Source organism: Chlamydotis macqueenii, chromosome 12 (genome assembly GCF_036417535.1).
Source record: "Chlamydotis macqueenii isolate bChlMac1 chromosome 12, bChlMac1.mat, whole genome shotgun sequence".
Taxonomy (NCBI): domain Eukaryota; kingdom Metazoa; phylum Chordata; class Aves; order Otidiformes; family Otididae; genus Chlamydotis; species Chlamydotis macqueenii.
The window spans coordinates 11,170,234-11,194,971 of NC_141567.1; the positions used below are offsets into that span (position 1 = coordinate 11,170,234).

The window sequence follows — 24,738 nt, forward strand, 5'->3', positions numbered from 1 at the left end:
AAATTTATTATCTATATAAATGACCTTGAGGTTAGAGTGACTTTTCTTGTATAATCAAATTCCCAGTAGGACAAATTGAATGGACTATTACCTGTCCCTTCTGTACAGACATATCCTACAGAAATTTGTAACTACAACATGTGAATCTGTGACTGCTATTAAAATCATATGCAGGCCTCAAATAGCTGTTAAAACACACAAGGAAATTACATGGAATTAAGCGGTATATTCAGTGTTGTTATAATTTAACTATAAGTCATGACTTGTAACAGCTCTCAAGAGAGAGCAATATCTAATATAAAAGTACTAGAGTGTCACTTAATCCTTTCTGCAAAAAGGAATTGTCTTCAAGTGTGCTAATAGAAAAGCTTGGTGTTTGTTCATATACAGCCCACTACTTTTATTGCAAGTTTCAAGAAAATATCTTTAACAATGTAAGTGTAACTTACTTGGAATATTGTTTCAGTTCTTCTGAAGTATCATCAACAAGGTCACTTTGTTTTGCTTCATATGCCATTGAACGATACACTTTGCAAGCAACTAAGGCTTTCGCCATGGACTCCTCCCCATGCTGCCAGAAGAAGAGGGCCATCTTCTGTCTCTTCATTAAAACCGCCCAAAGTAACAGCTCGTTGAGAGGATAAGCAAAACGTCTTGTTTCAGGATCATCTATGTCTACTATTTCATCTTTGGTTCTTTTCTTTTTTCCCTCTTCTGCACCAGTGTCGATCTTTAAAATAAAATCGGAAAGTTACATTTTAAATCTCTAAACTTCGTCATTACATTACTTGAAATAAAATGCTGAGCGATCCAGTATCAAATTACATATAATTACAAAAAAGAAAAAATAATTTCTGAAGACTTGAAATGCAGCTGGAACTTTTGTTCAAAAACTTCAGTTGAGTCCAGTTCATTTTAATAACTGGGAGACTGAATTACTTTGATTTATACATCAAAAGAGAAGCAGTAGCTAATACACCCACATACAAATGAGGAACTCGTGGAGACTACTCATAGTCAGTAACACATGGCCAACTCTTGCTCCGTCTACAAAGCCACGTGAATCCCTCTCATGCTAGAACTGTGCCAAAGATAAGCTTTTTGCTCCCTAAGATATCAAAGCTTATCCCAAAGACTACTACACGGAAAGATAAATAATCTGTACAGAAAGAATCCTGTAACCATGCTAGACAGCCTATAATCAAGGACAAAAGCAAGGCTGACATTCCAGCTTTACCAAAGTCAGTAAAACTGCTGCTACTCACACTTCATTGGTACTTGGATCTCAAACAGCTTCTCTGCTCTTTAACTACTTAAAATAAACCCCACCGTGCGCCCCTCACACGTCTGTACCTTTGGTTTGTATGGCTGTGCTGTTTTGATGAAGTGATTATGGCGCATTTTTTCTTTCTTGTCTGCCCTGTTACCAAAAGGCTCATGGCTTTTACACATCTGAGGAGTATTTGAAGGATTTCGCCCAGATCGCTGTAACAAGAATAAGGGGAAGGGGTTTGCTTTGGTTTCTTTACTCTTACCTCCTAGGCATTATAAAATAATCTGTTTATAGCTAGATAATTAGTTGAGAAATTAAACAGTTACTTGGCTACTGAAACAGTGATAAACTCATATAACAGCAACAACCAGAATTTTCACTAGATATTTAACAAGGTTTGGTTTTTTTTTTTTTATTTTGTGGTTTGGTTCTTTTTGGAAGTCACAAAGTTGGCAGTTACACTTGTTGCTTTATAAGAAGCTAAGGTATCTGCATCCCAAGCCTGGTGAACCTGCATGTTTACTGCCCATTCTTCCCCTGTGAGTAGGAAAAGAGGGAATAACAGCGAAAGAATTCAGATGTGCTAAAATAAAGAGCAGGACAACAAAACCTTTCATTTGTTCTCAATCCCAAAACAGCTACCAGCTGCCCCCTCATAGGCCTCACTATCGCTTTTAAAAGAAGCAGTCCATTGACAAGAAGAAGAAAACAATTTGGATCCAATTTTTCTCCAAAGTATGTGTTGTTTTTTTTTTAACTGAGAACCTATGAATCAGCATGTCCTGTTATCCAGTGCCACATACCCGATTGTTTCCGCTGAGACTATTGTATATAGCTCTAAAGCGTTTTCTTGTATAGGTGCATCTATATGTTCCTCCCATCAGATACTCAATAACCAGCCCCACATCAATCAGGTTGATTTTATATCCTGGAGGAAGATTTCCCTAGGAATAAAAAAAAAAAGGGTATTTTTAGTTTTTCAAATTATAATCTTAAATTCACTTAGAGTGTTTCTACATGATACAACACAGGTCTAAATAAAATACAAATTATATCTTTCACGATTTAAAAAAAATTAAAATCTACATGGCTCAATATTTATAAAATTCAAAGGAGTTAAGGTTACAGCTTCTTTTTTGTACGATCTCCCCTAGCAGGGCAGATGTTCATTCTGTTCAGTAGGGGTGCAGACTGGCTTTTGTCTATTGTTTTAACACCTCAAATTACTCCTAGCTGGCACTGTCAGCTTTCAATCCCCCTAAAAAGCAAAACAATTACAAATAAGGTAAAAAAGACAACACTCATCCAGTTAAACGTCTTTCTGGCAGCAGGGCACTATATTGCAGCAAATATTGGAAACAACAGAATGACTGTAGAGGTAGCTTATAATTTACAATAAAACCCAATTAATAAAGCTAAGATTAAATTGACAGTAAAACTTAACAAATCGTTAAAAAACTAACATTGTTAATTTGACATATTTCTACATTTACAGCATACCTGTTTGACATCTCGAACAAGATGAAAGAGTGTTGGGTTAGTTGGCCCTTGTTTCTTTAGGAAAAAAAAAGGGGAGGGGGGAAATTTGGAATGAGAAATTAGAGTGCAATGACAACATGAGAAGATTACAGTAGAAGCCAAATATTTTTGTATGTTGGCCAAAAAAAAAAAAAAAATCCCTTCATTTTTAAACAAACAGTACCTATCAAATAAATGCAAATATTTCAAACTACCATATTACTATACCATAGACTATTTCCTTCTTTTGTTTCATTTTACTTCTGGTTTAATTTGGGACATAACTAATACACCAATAGCTTGTCCAAAAAGAAAATAAGTTAAAAACCAACAGAACACAAACAGCAGCATTATGGATTCTTTATAGTATTAAATATTACAGAGACAGGTTTTTAAAAAAACTTTTTAATTTACAAGAGCATGCACAGACTGATGTTCATGTTTACAGTGTTGCAGGATCCATAGTAAAAGCTCCCTTACTTTTTAATTATTTAGTATGAACATTCCCTCTTTTTACCAAAGTGGATTTTTCTTCCTTCTCTGATTTCCTGTGAGTACATTAACTGTTACACTTTTAGACATACAGTTACCCTAGCTCCCATACTGAACTCAATCAAAAGCACATCAAGTATGTAAAAGCAATACTATAAAAGGTTAATTTAAAAAAAACAAACACCAAAAAAAAATCTCATCATGCGGGCTCCTTTACAGAGCTTTATTAGCTAAAGAATTCCTTCCTCCGCCTTTTTTTTTGGTCAAAAAGCAGATAATGAGTATTATTATGAATGTAAGCTTAAGTCACATTTGTGTCCTACTCACATTAGCTACTTTTTGGTGGAAAGTTTTTTTTTTTTCCTGTTAAGATACTTAGTGTTACACAAAACTACCTTAAAATTCTTAAATCTAATATTTACACCTATATGGGTTCACAAAATAGACTATTTTTACAAGTGTTATGATACTATTAACTGCTATAGATGGAATTAATCTTACAAGGCCTAACAACACTATTGATAGACCTCATCCTCTGTGCAGAGGTTTCACCCATCTGACTTTCTCTCGTTCTCTCCCCACTGCGGTTTACGCATTTCATATGTTCCACAACAAGGCTGCAGTTTTCTCTTCAGTCTCTATCCCCAACATCAGACACAGATGAACATCCTGCTGACAAACTATTCCTGGTATCACTTCTGAAGAGCCAGAAGGCAGCTGTGGCACTACAAAGGAGCCAGACAGCACTGCACTCCTCAACTCTTAACCTCAGGCCAAGACGCCTTTCCTATCAACACCCCATGGCCTTCCGAGTGGCGCACATGACTCGCTATACAACACACTGAGCAACTAAAAAGCTGTTCTAAAAGTAGCTTAAAAGCAACCATTCACTTACTGTGTTATAAAGTTCTTCCAGCCTGGGAATTGTAAGAAATTTGTGCATGCTTACTCCATTTTCAATCAGAAGTTTCACAAACGCAACTCTGTCCATCACGAGGGCATCTAACATAGCCTGCTCCAGAGAGCCAACCTGCAACAAACCAGTAACAAGGTACAGCCTGGAGAGAACCCGTAAAACAGGGCAGCACAAAAGTAAGTGTGCTGAGATTACACATCAACCTCATTCAGGTACAGGGCTGAGGAAATCTTATATGCCTAAAAATACAAAGATGTCACCCTTGGTTCAGAAAATCCCCTGTACTCCACACAACTACAGGATCAGAGAATATTCTGGAGACTTCAGCAAGTTTTATACTCTTCCATAGGTATCTCCTACTGACAGGGCCTGGGACTGTGCAGTAGACGCTTGGTTTAACATAGTTAAGTAGTTCTCATAGATTGCTATCGAATAAAATACAAAGACATAAAACTTTTAAAGCACAACTTGCTTCAAAGAGAAATGCTCAAAACCACCGTTGCTATCAACAAGCCTTACAATGCGTACTTTTGACTGCACACTCATCTAAGATTGTGTTTTATTTGTACAGTAATATGGGAAAAAGGAAAGATCCCCAAGTTAGTTTTCAAACTAATTTGCAGACTACAAGAAATGGACACTTCATCCTCCCCCTCAAAACACACTGCAGTGCTGCCAACAGTGCATTTTACTAGATGCTTCTTAAGAACTTCCTGTGACCGCACAACTGTAAGGAAGAAAGAGCATCTAACACCTGCAATGTCTTTTCTCCCCTGGTTATTCAGAACATTTAGCACATTTCTAAAATTTTTGAACCATTTTCAACTACACAATAACAAAACAGCCCTAAGAATATGCATTATGCAAAAATTACTGTCCTCAAAATAGATGTGTTAGTATTCTACAGTTTCTCTCTACTAAAATAAAAAGGTTAAATCTTTACAGTAAGCTGAGTTTCATTCAGAAAACATCATTCTGCTTAATCCAGACCATTACATACCAGCCATTGTTGCCCATAAACAAAAACATGATTTTTGGCTATGTCAACTCTATCCCACGCAAGTGTAAGAACAAGCTGGTCCAACGCAGATGCATTTGTGCCTTAAGAAGCAAAAACAATGAAAAAAAGTTAAATTAATTAAAATATAAGATAATAAACATTCTTGCTTCCTAAAGAGGCCAAATCAAGCAATCCACCCCAAAGTCATACAGTATATTTCATCATTTATGACACATTATGGCATTATACAATGAGAAAACAAAGTAGAAAATTATTTGCTTAAAAACTAAAGATCACTACAGATTATTCCATTTTATAAAAAAAATCCATCACATAAACACTAAACAACAATAGCTGGGGATTCCAAATACTCTTAAAAGTCTCACCTTTTAACAATGCCGTAAGTATTGCAACATCAATGTCCTGATGTTCATCTGACCCAATATGAAAAACTGTAATCTGTCCAAAAGAGTAAAACAGGGAAAACATATTTTAAAGTTCTTTTCAGAGAAATGGGATTAGCTCCAGTCTTGACTATGTCAGGAATTGGAATACGTTAAGATGTCATGTTTTCTTCAACGCAATTTAAGCCGATCCTCGATTTAAACTTACACTTAGTGTGCACTCTGTTTGTTTTTTTTTTTCCTAGCAGAGTGCCACATAAGATGATCTGTTATGAGAAAAAGCACAGCAGAAACCCTTTACACTCTTCAGTCAATTTGAACTTCTTTTCCCACTATGACTACAATTCTCTATTGTCTGTAACCACCACATAGTATTCTGCTTACCCCTCCAGTTCATTCTAGATTATGAGATTAACCTGCCAGCAAACATGTTTAGCCAAATATGACAATTTTAAACCTCAGAACAGCACAACATGATGTCCAAATGAGATACGAGTACCTGAACTCAGGCTATGTATAAAGCTCTATAAAGTGATTTTGCTTTAAACATGTAGTGGTAGTAGACTTTTGTTAGTACTGTCATAGTTAAAAGACCAAAAAATAAAAAGCCAAAAAGTCCCAAGGCTTTCAAAAAATCAAGGCAAGAAAGAAGGACAGCAACCCAAACACAAAATACATACACGCTACACACAAACCAGAATCCTGTCATCTGAAAACAAATAGGTTCGGAAACAACAACAAACTCAGATGACCAGAAACAAACACAAGAATTAAGTCTCTCTTGACTATGAGATAGACACAAAAACTGTATTTAACTATCTTCTATAACTAGAAGATCCACTATGTCCAGAAGAGATTTTTGAACGACTCGATCATATATGACATTGAGATATAACTTAATATTATACCCACAAATGCACACACTTTGCATAAAAAAAAAATTATGGCAAGATTTACTTACAAGTTCTTTTTTTTTCATGCATTCCAGCAGTGTCTGAAACAAATGAACTGCTTCACTTTGACCAAAGTTAAATGTCTTTTTGATGGTTGAAATGATTTCAGGCTCAGCACCCTCGGGAATATTCCTGACATCGAAACAAACAAACAGGAAAACACATTGTTACACATGAACAGTAAGAACAACAACACCTTTAATTAGTTTCAACATGCCCATTCAAAGTCCTGCTATCTATAGGCTTATTACCGTTTCAGTGGCAAAATCTTGGGTAACCTTTAGAAAGAGGAACAGGTTGCTTAATCTACAACTTTCTACTACTGCCTCCTGAAAGTAACTCAGCTTCTCTCCCTTTCCTTCCCACGCCCAGCTCCCAGCTACTCTCATCCAGAAGATTTTGACACAAAATACTAAGTACTCACCCCTCTGAATAAGACTTCCTTCTGATCTTACTCTGGACAAAGCTGTTTGGTTTACTGCTCCATTAGATCCCTGCCTCCCAGTTCTGAGGCAGTCTCGGCAGCAAGGACCCAATACATTTAAGGATTTATGGAAGTCTGACAGCTAACCCAAAATCACTAAGGATTGTGGAGCACAAGCACATCCTTTTTATTGTTTGAAACTACACTTAAAACAGACAAATGTTTTCTACGTTAAACAAAAACGTATAAAAAGTTCAATTTTAAGACTTCTCAGAAGAAATAACACAGAAACTCTTTCGGATCCCTTTTCAGAAAAGTCACTACAGTGCAACAGCTAACTGCATGAAAATATCCCCATTCAATGCAGTTCAGTGACATTTTCAAGCCATTTGGTAACACACTACGCTCTATGTTGTTTTCACACCTCTGGAAGATCTGGTCAGCGCTGACTTCCGCTGAGCAAGACTCTTGTACTCAAAAACAGTCACATTTATCACTTCAGTTCCTGTGGCTTAGCTAAAATTTGAAGTTGAAACAGAGCTAACACAAACTGAGAGCTGAGTCCTCTAGTTACCATGACGTAACAACATTACTGCACATAAGTGAAGTTACATGAGACGTTTCCCACAGTTTAGGATACAGGCACGTACACTTTTCCTATCCTCTTTGTAAGTATTGCTAAAGCAAGCACACGCCACAGAATTTGGTGTGACTGGTACAAGGTATGTGGGAGGAACCTATAACTAGAAAAGAAGTCTCGGTCTTTAGCCAGAGACTATTATTGCAGTCAACCCCGAAAGCTGCATCACAGGCAAGATTACACTCCCCACCTTTAGCCTTTCTCTTTCCACAGAAAAAGCTCTTGCACAAATTTATTAAGGAATGGCCTCAAGACCCATCTAGGTACCACTGACAGTGTGGCTAGCAGTGCTAGGACTTACCCTCCCTCCTCTGCTTGCTTGTGAACATACGCCAGTATGTCTGCAGCTCTACCAGTTCCTTCACACACTACCACAGGCACAGGAGGACTTTCTTGAAGGAAGTCTAAAACTGTCAGTATGACATTGGGGCCGCCTTCGAATACAAGTGCCACCACAGGCACACCTTGGCCAATTCCTATAAAGTTGCAAATAATAAAAAACAGGCAATGTTGTAAGTATATAGGAAATGCTAAGATTGATTTTACATATTTAATAAATCAAGTACATTCCCTTCTATTGAATAAAAATTTAAATGCTGCCTGACGGGTATTTTACCTGTTGCCAACGCACAGTTTCAAGCATTGTTTATACTTTGGGCTGGGGGGGCAGCACTGCAAATAAGTTGATAAATACAAAGAAGTTGAACAGTCTACAAAACAGAAGAGATTCTTCACAGAAATATTCCTGAACGAATGCAGAATAGTGATTTTTTTTTCTTTAAGGAACTCCCCCTCTACCTTCCCCCCAAACAGTTTCCAAAGATGACAACAGGTATATGATTGAACATAGTTTCATGGAAACTCTCTATTGACAGGGAGTATTGCAAAAGCATTCCGAGAAGAGAAAAAACACACGTGTTGCTCCACAACTGGGAAAACACTAAAAGTAGTCACGGCTTTTTTGCACAAACACAGATGATGCTTTACAAAATCAATTCTCACATTGTGAAACTGCAAGATCAATGTCAAAAACATGACTCAATCAGGTCAGCAAGGCCTGACAACATACTAATAACTCAAGTGATGTACATTCACTTTATCAAAGCAAAATTGACAACTTTATTCAAAAGAACCCTCCTCTCTGGTCCCAGAGAAATTCTAAATCTACCAGCAATATCTAGGGTCCAAAGCAGCAGTTTAAATTTGTGAAGTAATCATTCAGACTTGAAACATAAGTAAAAAGACTAATTTTTCTATTTTCTCATTCAGACATTTGGTGCAAGCACCTTTTTCATTAAAGCATACTAACACTCAGCCCCCAGGCATCAGAATTACTTACTTGCATGGATCCGTTGCAAATTAATAGTTTTTTCCAGTTCTCTCCGCAATTTAACTTCTGCTCCATACTTTCCAACTGTTCCATCATCCACCAGAATGAAATGCGAATGGAGGTTATTTAGGACGTTTAGTTTACTTAATGGGTTTAACAAGGTTTGATATGGAGCAACCACCTAAGTATAAGCACACAACAATGTTGTTTACTTGTAAAGGTACTAATTTGTTTATGTGAAAGGTAACTTTTTGTCTAGACACAAGAACTGGTGGCTCACAAGAAGCACTGACACATATAAGCATGCCTTGGGTCAGGATACACCAACAGCTGTAGCTCTTAACTTCGTGCAGGAAAGCAGATAACTATCACAAAAGAATTCTGTTCTGAAGGATAACAGAGAAAAGATCCTTTGAAAAGGTGTCTTTGGGGAAAACTTGTGACCGCTCTGGCAAACAGTAGCATCAAAGACTTCACATTAAAGTTTTTCAACTTACCATCCTCCGTAAATGTGAATTCCCTGTAATACTTTAGTATTTTTTGTTATTTGGTTCAACAATATCAGTTGGGGGGGGAGGATTAAGAACTTGAGCACCAGCTCCTCCTCTAGCACATTTGCACTTTGTAATTTGTTTACCCTAATGATCTTCCGTAAGTCACAGATGTCAATCTATCTTCATTGTAAAGCAAGTATTCCAATGAGGAAAAGCAAGTGAAGAAACATGCTTGAGTAGATTTGTCAAAAAAAAAAAAAAAAAGCCAGGTAAATAATTATTTCAATTAAGTAATTTATCCTTACATCTCTTCCAACAAGGTCATTTCTGTTTTCAATCACTCCCCATGGAGCAATCCCAATAGTGCAAATCTTTCGAGATGATCGGGAAGCATGTTCTCTTAGAGCATCACCAACATGTTTTGCAACACCTGTTTGTGCACAAAAAGATTTCAATGTATTGAATGTTGCATCTTATTAAGAAATACAAGTGTTTTATTAGTTAACCAGGCCTTTAAGGATCTGGGAACTTATTTCACACAACACCAAAGAAAAAGCATCACGCTACATCTACTAGAAGGAAACAAAGTACTATGTATCAGTAATTCAACAAATTAATTAGCCTAGAAAGAACTAAAGAGTTTCCAGTACATTACTGTACTTGTTTGAATTTCATCAATTTTCTCCTCTTGCTGTTTCAAAAACAAAAACTAAAAAAGGAGAAATTAAAAATAAACCCCAAACCAAACAAGCCCCAGAAAAGCCCACCTTGGTGTTGTCTCTCTTTACAGGACAAAACAGGAGCCCACTTCCAACTACACATGTTCACAATGTATTATTTTAATTTCACTTGACCAAAGTCACTCAAATTTATTTTGGTTTAAGATGAAGCTATGCATCCACTAAATCTTTTGGCTCTTACAAACTATAATCCCGTTATCTGTGCACACTCATTGGTACTTCTTTACCTGTGTTCACTCCTCCAGTTATAATCCAGGCTCCTGTTGTTACTGCGGCTTTAATAAGACCTTTGCCAAGCAATTGTTTGATGCGTGGGTGAAGTTCAAATTTCTGCATGCCCCCGTGTACAGATATAACAAGCTTTGGCAACTCCATCTGCCATTCTTTAAGCATAAGTTGCAGAATAGCTTCAGGCTTAGTGTCATACGACAATCGCACATACTGCAGGGACAAGAGGAGAGTTAAAAGGTTCTTAAAAGAAATCATCACAGAATCAAAGGGTAAAAAAGAACCACCAGGATGTATTTCAGGATATATTATCCTGTTCCTGGCTATGGAACAGGATGCAGCAGATGCAATAAATAAAGTAAGCTTACTTTATGTCCTCCAGAATTAAGAAGGAGACCCTTAACAGTTCTGAAAGCAGTTTTGGAAAGGGAATGACTATAGAAAGACTGTGTTATTCCATCCTACTGGCACAGTGACCTAGAAAAATAAGCCTTTATGAGAGCATTGAATGATCTCTAAATTAGATTAAATGTAGAAACTTTTATAAAAGTTCTGCCATCGACTGGGGAGAGGCTTGCACATCTCTTGCAAAGTTTTACAGACAGACAGTTGCTTGTTTTTCCTTTCCTATTCCTGGTGGGAAGGAAAGTTACATTCTTTAATGGAAAGCTTCAAAACTAGCAGCTTTTTAACTTGCTATGTTTAACAGCATAAAATTAAGCAGATGATTGATCAGTTAAAAACACTGCTGCATCTTTACTGTCAGCTATTCAACAGAAGAGGGGACATTATGTAGAAATTAAGCCCTACCTGAATCAAGTTCAACCAAAAACCCATCACTACTCCAATAAGCTACTTTCAGCAACCCTGCTAGCGCTCTGCGGAAGTAAGGACAGAAACGAGTCCAGGCAGCTTGCTATTTCTGTACTCCTAGAAAAGGATGTGCAGCAATTTTAAGCTATACTAAGCGTACAAAGGAACACAAACACTGCTATTACCAACAAGAAAGAATTCTGCTAAGAACCCTTCTCTCCGCAGAGGCGATCTGACCTAGAGCACCAGAGTCTCTTTGGGGTGTCACCGACTGCATCAAGAACACAGCTCCCTCCTCCAAGCATTTCAGGTTGGCCACAGGAGCCACACTGCATCAGAGCCCTCATAACTGCATGAGCATCAAACAGTTTCTACTGCAACTAGAAATTCTTTACAAAATGGTTGTGCAGAATGCATCAGAATTTCCAGTTTTCTAACCCCTCCAGGACATACGTACTTGTGAATTAAGAGTTGGTTTCCAAAATTTGGATTTATTGTGATGGTTGTTTTTAACTAAAGCCCTCGTGCCAAAAACTTAATTATTCTGACCAGTAGGATTATGCTTTAATAATTTTGAACAAAACTACTATGGATGCATATTCCATACCTGTCCATAATTCAAAATTATTTTTCAGAGTTTGAAAATTATGAATAGAGGATTAAGACAGCATAGGTTATTTAATAGGTGCTATAAAAATTTAACAGTAGTGCGTAAGCAAGCAACACAGATGACTAAGTTGTATTTTCATGAAGTCTGAAACAGTGACACTGAATTCTTAATGTAACGTTTTGCTGAAGTGATTATGAATTCTTATCAGCATTTGCAAATTGAAGGTAAGTCTGTACATGAATACAACTAATTCTGATAGATCTGAGCAGTGTTTGCTACGAAAAATAAACTAAAAAATGAAACTAGAAAGAATTCAGATCACAACACAAAATACTAGAATAGTAGAGGGCACTGGTTTGTCACAATACAGGTTATATCGTTTTCAGCCTTCAATTCCAAAAGTTAAATGAAGCATCCACTATCTCTATCAACATACTTAGAATAAGAAGATAAAAATAAAACGTCATACATGCCTTAGCCCTGTAAGAATGAGAGCCACCTTGAAAGTTGATGACACCATAAGCATCAGTAGAGCTCTGTTCTGTATGTTTTTCCACTGACCATTCTTCTATTTCCTGATGACAGTTTTCACCCAGCTTCACATCGGAGTATTTCATAGCAAGACTTGCAGTGAAACAAGCATGTTGTCTGACCAAGCGGCCACAACAGCACCTGCACCCAACCACATCATTTAGAATACTTAGGTAAACACTATTATTATAAGACAAGAGAGAAGTTATTTTATTTATAACAGAGACACATCAGATTTAGAAAAGAAAGATTCTAAATATTATATAAACCTCTCTTCCAGAGCAAGACTTGTTGCCATAAATATTTATAGCAAGAATTAATTACAATACATAATTATTATGCAGAATACTGAAGCTCACTGAGATAGCAAGTTGGAGGCCAGATGAAACTGAATCTTTGAAGCCAAATAATTTATATAACATTTATAAATCTGTGCTCTATGAGTTGCAGACAATTCTTTATTAATTTGTTATAGTTGTTTTATATCCAACCTTTCACCGACTTGTCATTTGCAATACTGATCAAAACTTTTTAAAACCCTATTATGAAAGCACTTATTTAGTGGAAAAAAATATTCCTAAATATTGTAATTACAAAGAATTCTTACCTGACAAGTTGCTGACAAATCTGACATCCTGGAAGGCATCTATAAAAAAATATTTAAAGATATGAGTAAACTCCAGCTCCAGATTTAAGGGTCCGGGGCGGGGAGCGGGCAGGGATGGACCACTCGTGCTAACAGGAAGATACTGAACAAAAGAGCTCTCCAGTAAATGGAAAACATGCTGCCCAAATTTGCCCGTTTTTAACCTGGTAACTTGTTTGTCTTTATTTTACATGCCTGTAGTATACTTGGCAAGTAAAAACACATAAACATGCAAAAGCTTCAGTTCTGAGACTTCAGATAGGTTTTCAGGCTTTGAACTATTAATATCTGAAGCCCATGAATACTTCAGATTGGATTATCTGCAGTAAAACTGAGGAATTTTGCTAGATGCTGAGAAGTCACTTACAGACCAGTATTTTCTTGGACTCATTCTAAATATACATTGCTGTATCTATTCGACAAATTCATCCTTCCAATATACATGCAAGTTGAACTGCCTGTGTGGGAAGGTTTTTTTGATAATTTCTGAGTTGCATGTAGAGAAAAATATACATTTGAACAAACCTTATGCAGTAGTGTCTTTACATAAAGTTTATTATATAAAAATAATTCCTTATTTCTACCCTCTTCCATCTTAAACATTTTCCGTGTTTTCCCACTAACAGCTTTCTTAACATTTAAAATTAGCATAGCAGATAAATTTATATCACTGTTTTCCATAATTTTCATAAGCAGCTGTTAACTAATCATGGTTAAGTGCTAGTACACAAAAGCGTACAAACACAGGTGTTGTACAGTAGTCTTAATCTGTTTTCAGACTTTGAGCACAAACAATTTTTCAATTTTGTCCTCTATAGAAGTTACATTCCGCTATTAATCATCTATGTTTTAAATACTGCACTATAGCTTTAGATCTGCTCTAACAGTTAAAGTGTAACTATCAATACCAAAAGATACAGATCAACAAAACACACCAAACACTCCTGTCTACATCTGATTCCTTCATGCATAATTCATGAACAACAGTGAACTATTCTTAAACTGAAGGACAAAACCTGATGGGAAAGTTATAAAGTCTGCTTTATGCTACAAATGGGTTAAACTAAAAGGGCAAGTGCTGAAGATCATTTTGTTCCTCATTAAATGCTCTGGAAATTTTAACAGCTTCCTAATTACTTTGTTTGCATTTGCAAATTTTCCATGTGCTACAATCATGGCTATAAATTTTCTCATGTCACATGGTTTCAAGGAATGTGGTGAATTGTTTACAATAACTAAAAATTCTACAGCACTTACTTTGTTCTTTTTCTGCCCAAAACCAAGCTTCTTAAAAGAAAAATAATACTCTACCCCAACAGGACAAAAGAGATTTACAACTTTTTTTCATGGAAAACGCTGAAATAGAAGTTTTCTGAAGTTCAGAAGAAAAGGTTTCTCAGATGCTCTCAAATATACGAAGATTAAAAAAAAATGCTGATCTGAAATCCACAATGACTATAGCAAACATTCTGAGGAGACAAAACTGCCTTAAAATACCAATTTTGAATCTATTTTCAATTTGACTCTATTTAGTCTGTGACACAGATGTCATAACTATGCACATCAAGTTCAGTCATTGTAGGAACTCTTTAATTATACCTGTAACACTTAACAAAGGTAAATTCCACAAATTAGATACTTTAGAGGTATCACTAGCTTGCTTGATTTCACATTTCTAATTTAGCACAAGGTACAAGCAGCATGTGAGATACGCAAAATATTCTTCATTAGTCTCAGACTCCCTTCTAGAAACATATTTCTCCATTTTTCAGCCTCATTTTTTCCTTGTAGAACGTAAGGATGAAAAATTACTAGATACCATATGAAATCTTTGATATCAGAATTGTTCTTATTTTATCTGTCTTCACTGGAAGCAAATATTTCTTCAGTCTTTCTTTTGTCATTTTTTCTCCCACCATAATTCCTGTTTTTCTTTATTCTTCTGTGAATTCTTCACCTCTTTTTCCTGCACTATCAGGTTTATTTTTACACTTCACCCTACGTTCACACTGCTGTTCTTTAAATTCCAAAACAGTCTATCTCTATGAGACTTTCTGACTTTAGAACTATGTCACCAAAAAAAAAAAAAAACACCCACAAAGAAACTAAAAAAAAAAAACAACCAAAAAACCCACACACAAAAAAATTACAAAACCCCCACACTGTAGACACACCACAAACATCACTAGGAGGACCAATAAGAAGCAGTAAAGAGAACAGGGGAATGTTTATTAGAGATTTCTGCAATGTCAATGTACTTTCAGAGAAAGAAAAAAAAAAAAAAATCCAAGCTAAACACAAAGAGTGACAATGCCCAGTTATGAAAAAGTGAACTAAAGACAATATTTTATGCAGGGCAGTTGGTTCAAAAATCTATTATACATTGTTTTTACAATATTAACTTTTTTAAATTTTAAAGAGCAGCAATGAGTTCTTGCATCATTTCTCATTTACCTGTGGGGGTCTTTTGAACTTGGTATAATATACACACACTCCCTCTTGGTGAAAGTATTTTCTATCCAGGATTTCTGGGACTGAAAAATAAAAAGTGTAACAGTATTATAAAATACAAATCATGCAACTTGGCAATAACAAGTGCTTTGTAAGGAAACAAAAATTAGAACATGAGAGTTTTTTTTTATTTAAAGATTAAGGCAAGCAGCGTCTGAACAATGAAGTAAAATTGTCATTTAATTTCTGCTGTCTCCCAAAAACTAACAAAACCATATACGACTCTAAAAAAGCATCTCGCACTGCCTAAAAGTTCAGTTAATTAGAATCATTGTGTAACTTATTTTATACACAAATTTGTTAAAATCCAAAGCAATATTTTTCAAAGCTAACATTTAAATAGCAAAAATTTGCAATACGTAAATAAAGATGTACCAAAAAAACACAGTTAAAGTTTTAAAAATTACCTGCACTACGCTGAGATAACAGTAATTCCATCTATTTACCTCTTTATTAAAGTAAAATCTTCATCTTGAAATTGCAGGTAAGGAAGTTTTCTAACAGCACTGGCAATCTTTTCTAGTAGCAATAAATAGGTCATAACTTTTGTTCTTCATGAAGAAACTTTTCATTTCAATATGCCAATTTGATTTGCATCTCTAAGCTATATTTTAAGCTTAAACTTGAAACATATTCTGAAACATGAAATTAAGGATGTTTACTTCTTCAAATGCTTACCTACTATAATAGCTGGACATAATTTCCTTTCAGTTGCTTTAAACAACCACATCTTACACGACAATCTCAGGATTACCTGCTAAACAATATGTATAGCGTCCAATGTCCATGTCATGTTTCAGCAATACATTGGGAAAGGAACTCAGACGTGATTTTTAGCACAAGAAAAAAATCTTGGGATGCTAATTTGCACCTTATGCAATATTGCTTTAAATCCTTATTAAGACTACAGTAAAATTTCTTCAGTGCTAAAAGTATGTCCTGTTCTACATTTACATTTTTAACTTTAGAAAAATTTGAGAAATTTCATGCTTGTTCTATTTTACAGTGAGAGGAAAACAAGACACAGGTACCTAAATAGAGGTCTGCGGAAACTCCAAAGAAATTAAGATTTTTTTTTTCCACATCTATTGTAACAGAAGATTCAGTAAAGATGGATGGTTTTTCACTCACCCCTATTTCAAGATCAGTTTAAGATAAAACAGAGAAATGATTACAAGTAAGAATGTACCAGCTAGTTGTACAACAGGCCCCTGGAAAACCGCTCCTCAACGGCCCACCCTCTTTCAAGAGATTTCCCAGACTCAGCAGATCTTTCCCACATTATCCATCATGAGCTCCTCCCAGTATTTTGGTTTAGTGAACTTTTACTATAAATCTGTCAACATGGCAACAAACTGCTGCTCTAGCTTCTGTCTTCACACTAAGAGGGCCACCAGTCCCGTTCCAGGAGGATGGAAAGTTGCAGGGTTCAGGCGCTTCCCAAGAGAAAGAAGGGCAGGAGAAAGCTGGAGGCAGAAGCCACAGGGAAGAATCATGGCGAGGAAGAGGAGCTATAAACAACAGAATGAGCACTCATACCATATATTTTGCATTTAAATTCATATTTTAAACACCTGGAGTAAATAGCCAAAGCCATTATTCGCTACCGTCTTACCTCCTTTCCCTATACATAGCAAAGAATGCTGTTGCAAAGGAGAAAGAAGAAAGGCCTAGCAAGGGAAAAGCAGGATATTAGACATTATATGCAAACACGGTGTTATGAAGGATTCTACTACATTCATGGAGCTCTTCTCTCTTTGTTTTTTTCCTCCTTCTCCTTTGGAGCAGGAGATCTAAGTGACTGACACTTAACAGGCTTGTGAAAGAGAAGATCTCTTCCTCTGCTGTCCTCAAAATTCACCTCTGAGCTTTCAGTAGCGTTCTCAGTTCTTGGACAAGAAAAGAGAACATCACTTTCCATGAAGGAGCTGGGTATTTCCTAGGACACCTGTGCCTTACAGGAGCTGGGCACAAGACAGCTTTAACTCTTCTCTCCTTTATCAGAAGATTAGCAGTGTTATAAAAATACATTTGACATATGTGTCTATGTACATTTATATATGTATATCACACCATATGTAAAAATACACATATAGAAGGTAGCCCAAATTTTAGGCTTCCTCCTCTCCTAGTATTTCTTTAATACTATGAAGTGTTAGCTTTTGTGACATGAATCCAAGTTCTGGAAGCTGCTTTTTGCTTAGCTGTGGATCCCCACTGTTTATAAGGGTATGTACTTCTGTACTTCATTTCTCAAAACTGAGGTCCTGCATAGGTCACTACTTCAACATTGCGGTAGGTTAAGCTTACATACAAACTCCAGAACATAAAAAGATAAAGAAGAGTAATTTAATACTTAAACGTTTTAGTCATCTGGCTAAAACAATACACCTTGAAGCAAGCTACCACAGGCATAACATGCTAGATATCGAGATCTGAAGTATATAAACCACAAGTAACTGCATCAATTGCTCTATGCTTTAGCAGTGACAGTATTTTCAGTAGAGCACGGGTACATGTATGCTATTTACGTGGAGGAGGCTCTCTAATGTTATTAAAACATACTTGGAACTTTTCACTTGGTAAAATCAGACCCTCTCCAGAAGTACTCCTGTACACTGATTAATCTTTACTGCAAGAGACTTGCTGCAGAACTTTCTAATTACAGAGTCTTGTTTTCAGTTGAGGAGAGGGGAAAAGGGGACAGGGGGGCAGGAAGCAAACCAAAAAGAGAACAGAGTGAGTGAGAGACATTTCCCACAAAAGGGTAAAGATCACATTAAAAATGTAGGAAGAACTGACAGGAAGGTCAGTAGGTCAGACTGTAGGAAGGTATTACCTTCCCTGTAAGAAAGAGCTACTATTACATAATGTTCCTGTGATGACCAGAAAAAGGATGATGACACAAGGACACTCTTAAGATAAATCAGTTGCAGCAATTACGTCCAAGAAGTACTTCCTTACCAGCTGAAGATTAAGTTAAAATAAGAGATCGAGTCAGTACTCAAAAATCAATATGCAAGTTATCAGACTGTTTTAAATAAATTAAATAAATTATTAAAGCTCTTTAATCATCTCTGCAGCATACACAACTAGACTTTTAAAACTCTGCTTTCAGCAATGGAGCGGCTTCTGCTGGTCGGAGTGATTTGTTTTGCCAGTGTATTTTACAATTACCTGATGGTGACAGGCAATGAGGGTCAGAAGCTCAACACAGGGAGCTCGGTAATGTTGCTATTCAAGGAAAAGGAAAGAAAAGGGAGGGAAAAAGGAGCTATGAACCCTCCCTCAAAAACACAATCAGATTTCAGCAAAAAGCACAAGTAGTATCAATGTATAATGTGCCACTTGGCAACTATTTCTTTCCTTTCAAACTTGCACCTTGAGGAAAAGGAAATTAAAAAAAAAAAAAAACCAAACCCAAAAACACACAAAACCAAAAACCCAACAAACCAACACCTTAGCTTTCCAGGTTCTCCCCTGTGCATTTCAAATCGCTCAAGCCAAATAAAATATAAGACTTACATGAAAAATGTTAATACAATTAAGATTACTCCAGAACTACCCTCACTATATTCTTCCTAGAGGGGAGTTATCTATGAAAAGTAAGACCTCTGTCATTCAATGCTGACAAGATCTCATCTGCACACCAGAAACCCTCAACTCAACTTTTTGGAAGATGTACCACAGTAACTACTAACCCCTAGACCCAAAGCAGCCAACCAGACTTATGCTCAGCCTTTAAGCTGCAGAGGGTTATGCAAGATACCTCGTTCTGGTCGCACTGATTTCTGAGCAGACAAAGGTCACTGTGTCTTTCAGTACTTCTGAAAGAACTTCAAGAAACAAAAAGCACACGGATTTGATTCAGTAAGCTAGAAGAGATACGCTCACCCTGGGATCATGACTAAAGGAAATACTTTAAACTATTTCCAATAAATAAGTCCTTTCATAACAGTTTCACAAGTGCTGAAATAATTATAATTGCTATTGGAAGCACAACTTGCACAAGTATTTGCTGAACTACAAACTCAAGAGAATACATCCGACTACATTATTTCCAACTTCCGGAAGTATCTAAATGCCAAAATAACTCCACAGCCTTTTACAACAGGTGGAAGTTTTACCACAGCCATTTCAGTATTAGCTATTTTTGATTCAGCAATAGCATTATCACTCAAAGCACCAATAACAGAAATTATTTAAGTGTGTCTGCTGAAGATGCAAGCAATTCCTTATGTTATCTTTACTGAAATTTAGAATGGATATTTCTAGCAAGTCTTCTTGCTAGAAAGAATTAAACTTTTAAACACGAAGTTAACTATAATTTAAGGTTTTGTATATAGCAGGTTATAAACGAAAAGAAGTAGTCAAAGTATAGTATGAGATCAGGTCTCAAAAAAAGCCCAGCCACCTACCACTCTCCCCCCTTCAACTCATGTAAGTGTGGATAAGAGCTCTTATTCAACACGTTAAAAGAATAAGATGGCCAAGTTCTAGCAGGGCAGCAATTCACGGACAACAGTACAGCAGAGCCTCATCAAATTATTGTGAAAGTTCCCAAGTTTATCTAACAAGTCTGGTCTGAATTATTTTCTGTGTAGAAAGTAAGCTTTCCTATTTGGCAAGATCTCAAAATAACTCGCATGAGTTGCAATGAACACAAATTTGGCAGGCATAACTATACTGTATAGCTGGCAATCATGAACTGGTTCATGTACAAGCGGATCCCAGTTTATTCCTTCTGCTCATTTGTGATACTGTACAGCGTTGGAGGTTTGGAAGTTACAGAATATTTGTTACAAAACTAAACTTTAACTTATCCTAAATATATTACTCTTGAACCTGCAACCCCGCACACCAATCTAGTGGTTCTGCTCACAATTTTTCTACAAAGCTGACCAGCTGAACCAGAAAACCGACCCGGACTGAAAAATAACATTACAAACTATAATTTTGTGTAAGGCTGATAACAGACATTTCCATTACTGATTATACAGACCTCAGTTTCAAATTTAGAAGTCGTATCACTTTCTATGCATCTCATATTTCAGCTTTAAAATCTTTGCTTCCATCACGTGGCAGTTCAGTATTTGCAATAGTTTTCACATGAAAAGACCTTCCAATGTTATTTGTCCTTAATTTAAAACTAAATAGACTCTATATTCTTTCTCCACCACCTCCAATTTTCCAAAAAGCTGAAGTTTCCATTTGGACAAAAGAAAAAACATGGAAAGTTTCAGCAAGCCTGAAAACAAGAAGATACAGTGGAAACTGCCTGTAGCAGGAACACTCCTGCTAGCACTATCGTCGAGCAGGGAAAAAAAAATTCTGTCTAGGCCACTTACAACCAACAAGATAAATTTCAAAGCATTTCTAAGAGACATTCTGTACTAAGAATGTCCTTTAGCTTGTCTACTGAAGGAAATGTCCACTGACAAGTTACTGCTTCTCCTATAACTATACATACTGCGCACACTCCTCATGATTTACAAGAGGAGCTCTTATCTAAAAACCCACTCCATCAGCCAAGCACGTGCTACACCATGGGACACAACAGTGAGCCCAGCGAACCAGCCCCGAACTCAGCACCGGGCTCCTGCAGCTGCAGCTGAAAGGCAGAAATTCCAAACAAACCTTTATCTTATCGCTTTTATACTGAACACGTCAAATAAAACCAGATAAAGCCAAACCACCAGGATGAATATGATATCCAATTAAGTCAATGCGTATCAGGTAGTTTAGAATTCACAACACTTCCTGCGGGAAGAGGTGCCATAATAAATCGCACACTAACGCTCACGGCAAAGATTCCCGGCAGGGGCTGCAAACTCTTAAGGCAGTAAGAGCTGTGCTCCAGGCAAAGTACCTGGACTTGTTCTTAGCACAAATTAACTGAATGATACTGAAAATGTGCATCCCAGGATGAGCTAAATAATTAAGCTGCTGTGTACGGAGTGGTGAGTGATCTGAAAGACAGTTATGCCTACATTTCTGAAGGAAAATACTGATTTATTTTTTTTTTTTGTAATGCTAGCAGAGCACAACTCAGTTCCTCAAGGAAACATTTATCATTTGAGGAAAGTCTTCAGAACTTCAGCTAACGTTACGTAAATCAGCAGGTGGGAGGAGAAAAGAAAAAGGTAGGCAGTTTGATGCCATATATTCGCTAACGTTTGTTTTAAACTCTTGGCTCCAGCAAACCTCAGACATTTAATTTACTCGCTTTCCTTGAAATGTAAAATTACATACCTCTATAATTACTGTTTGTGTTTTTTTGTTCTGTTTTGTTTTTAAGGGAGTGGGGGGAGAGAAAACAAAGCATTTAGCCAGCTAGTATTACAAACTATATTTAAAAAACTCTCTGCTGAAGAATAACAGTGTTGTCTGTTGAGAGAACACGTAACATACAAAAAGCTTACAAAATTTGTTCCTGAATGAATAACTAGAATATCAGTCAACCTTACCCGTTTTTAAAGTAAATTCTATAGAAAGTATGGATATGTGCAGTAATAGAAAGATAAAAAGGCAAAAATATTATCAGAATACCTAATAATATTTATAGAGAGTCCTTTAATGTAACCCTGGGAAATATGTCACTCTAAATGAGAAGGGTTGGGCATTAATCTTAAATTATTGTTTAATCCACTACAAATGAAAATTTTTGCAAGGATGTTGTACCTGCAGTACACATCAGGATCATTTTGTCATTATTCTGAAACAAACTACCAGCCTTATCTACAAGAAAAAGTTGTTTCATTTATTTTTTCCCAAGCCCATTGGGGCACCTCTAGTCACAGAACCGGAACGGCTCAGACACGGCAGACCCATCGCACAGGAAAGGCGTCTCTGCTATGTTGAAGATCCTGTTCTGAGCAGAACGGTTCACCTGGCTTCACCTGACTCACATGAAACCAAACAGCTCTAGTTCTCTGGGCTGAACGACTTCTCTAGTGACAATACTGCTGCCGTCCCGAAAATACATCGCTCGACAGCCAAAAAAATATTGGTTTTATTTTAAACAAAAACAGTTGAGGAAGCAGGGAAGGAAAAAGAGCAGTCAGAGAAAATCATCTGTCACTTCTCCTGCACGCTGTATTCAGAAGCAGACCTCAAAGGCCAGCAAGCAAAGATACGAATCTTCCTATCAATGGCTCCCTTAGCGCCGAAAACAAACCTTCAACAATCCTATTCTGTATTAAATAGTTCAGGAGATTTGGTCTGAACACTTTTCACAGCAATTCAGGTCTCTAACAGAGTAGCAATTGTTTCACCAAGTTCTTCTCTGACGTAACACAGTCACCACCGAACTCACCAAATCCACATGCAGTTCTGGACGCAAAGAATCCTTGGGATTTGTCAAAGGGATTTCTACAGCTCGCTCAAACTTGACAAAAATTATCCCAATGCGCTATTTGGAGAACATGCTGCTTCTCTGGGGATTTTTTCACCAAACAATCACAAAGCATAAAATTAAGTTGTTTGGGGATTTTTTGGTAGATTTATTTAATTCAGAAGACCATAAATTCATACCCAGAATTTAGCATTCTGTTGTTATTTTTAATCTTGATGCACCAGAATAAAACCTACAGGCCTAATACTTTTGGGACATTTTTATTACATTCCAACTCAATCCACTTTACCCACATTATTGTGAAAGTTATCTTCTAACTGCAATACAGCTCTTTCAGTGGGAAATTCAAAGGAATCCAGCATATTCTGAAATAATTTTTTAAAAACTTCTGGTTTAACACCCACGTGAAGGTGCATGCTGTTCTGCAGTTAGAACAATCATAGAATTACTTCTTTTATAAAGTATTAAATCTTAAAATGCATACACCATCCATACAAGGCATTAAAAAAATTTAAAATATACCTAGAAAATATGTCACAATTGATTCTACAGTATGAGAGATGTCAGGTCACACTGGAATAAACCATCAGCAGATTTCAGAAGACACGCGCACACTGGTGGAATTCCAACACGGCTTTCTCTCAGCTGAGGTAACAAACACCTTCAGAGTGGAATGCCCAGTTAGCAGACACAGCAATTCAATAGACTTGCCAAAAGCAGGGACTCTATGAGACTGTGTCAGCACAGCTGATGGCATGCTGTTCCTGAACATGCCTCAGAAAAGCAGAGTACTCCATTCAGGTGGGCAGGGGGAGAATGTATTTTGCTTTTTATTTCCCAGCTTTCATCAACAGAATTTGGAATTTCAGTAGGAAAAAGAAAACACAGAAGAAGGTAAACCAGTTTCACTGCTGTAAACTAGAGTTTACATTTACAATCTTCCCGACTAATGAAATACCAAAATAAAAAATTGTAGCCCTTCCAAAGAATCTATAAGTAACTTTCTATGAGTTTGCAGACCAAACAAATTTTGATGTGTTCCATGAAGTATTTCAAAACATATACCACACCACCTACCATCTAGAAGCAACAAACCAGGAATTAGCCCATTGAGTTTTCAAAGGAGATGAAAATAATTCTTTACCCTCTAAAACTTAAAACCATGGATGAAAGAAAAGGATAAAAAGGGAGCGTGTGGTAATAACTGGAAGGAAAATGTAGCTACTGCTTTTCAGCCAGCATCTTTAACTCCAATACCCACTTTACTTCTTTCAAATGAGAGACTCAAAAAAAAAAAAATCCATGGCAGAAGTATACAGGAATGTTTTCAAACCTGTCATACAATGACTGCTTCTTTCTGCCAGGGTCCCTTCTTCAAAATCAATTTTTAGTTATGTCAAGCCATCAATATAAACCAATCCTGAATCTCTTCCATTTTTAAACACACAGCCTACTTTTCCTTCCTTATTTACAGCGACACAATTGTACAGTCTGCATCCCCTTCACCTCTCTCAACACCACCGATTTAGCGGCAGTCTGCACTCATTCTCATCTTACCGTTCATGCAGATTGCAAGCCTACACACCTCTTAAATAAGACCAGCAGGAAGGCAGAGTCAGCATACCTACTCACCAACACGCAACAGAAGCGATGCCAAGCCTTTTCAAGTGGGTCAAATAATTTCTGTGGCTATCAAGGACGGCCACTCAGCCTGGTCCTTTCCGCAGGGACCGACCGGACACGCTGCATGGCTGCTACAACCTCTGCCCTTCCTGGCTCACCAGATTTACTCCACATTAAAGAATTAATTTGATTCATACCCCACATTTCTGGCAAGTCCCAGGCTTACCTCACACGTGCC

At 36.8% G+C, this 24,738-nt stretch overlaps 1 protein-coding gene across 1 annotated transcript in view; it reads right to left on the reverse strand.

Annotated features, from left to right (window-relative positions):
• Window positions 1-22,508, reverse strand: part of TRPM7 (transient receptor potential cation channel subfamily M member 7) — a 43,951-nt gene extending 21,443 nt beyond the window's left edge. Inside the window, exons 1-17 of the mRNA XM_086757548.1 lie at window positions 22,432-22,508; window positions 19,293-19,359; window positions 18,701-18,757; window positions 17,139-17,193; window positions 15,467-15,546; window positions 10,412-10,625; window positions 9,750-9,874; window positions 8,960-9,131; window positions 7,922-8,096; window positions 6,565-6,688; window positions 5,586-5,658; window positions 5,200-5,300; window positions 4,179-4,313; window positions 2,774-2,827; window positions 2,077-2,217; window positions 1,354-1,485; window positions 450-730 (exon numbers count right to left, since the gene is read on the reverse strand). Of these exons, the coding sequence (XP_086613674.1) occupies window positions 450-730; window positions 1,354-1,485; window positions 2,077-2,217; window positions 2,774-2,827; window positions 4,179-4,313; window positions 5,200-5,300; window positions 5,586-5,658; window positions 6,565-6,688; window positions 7,922-8,096; window positions 8,960-9,131; window positions 9,750-9,874; window positions 10,412-10,625; window positions 15,467-15,546; window positions 17,139-17,193; window positions 18,701-18,757; window positions 19,293-19,359; window positions 22,432-22,508 (2,063 nt within the window). The remainder of the gene's footprint in view (window positions 1-449; window positions 731-1,353; window positions 1,486-2,076; window positions 2,218-2,773; window positions 2,828-4,178; window positions 4,314-5,199; window positions 5,301-5,585; window positions 5,659-6,564; window positions 6,689-7,921; window positions 8,097-8,959; window positions 9,132-9,749; window positions 9,875-10,411; window positions 10,626-15,466; window positions 15,547-17,138; window positions 17,194-18,700; window positions 18,758-19,292; window positions 19,360-22,431) is intronic.
• Between the last annotated feature and the right edge of the window lie 2,230 nt (window positions 22,509-24,738).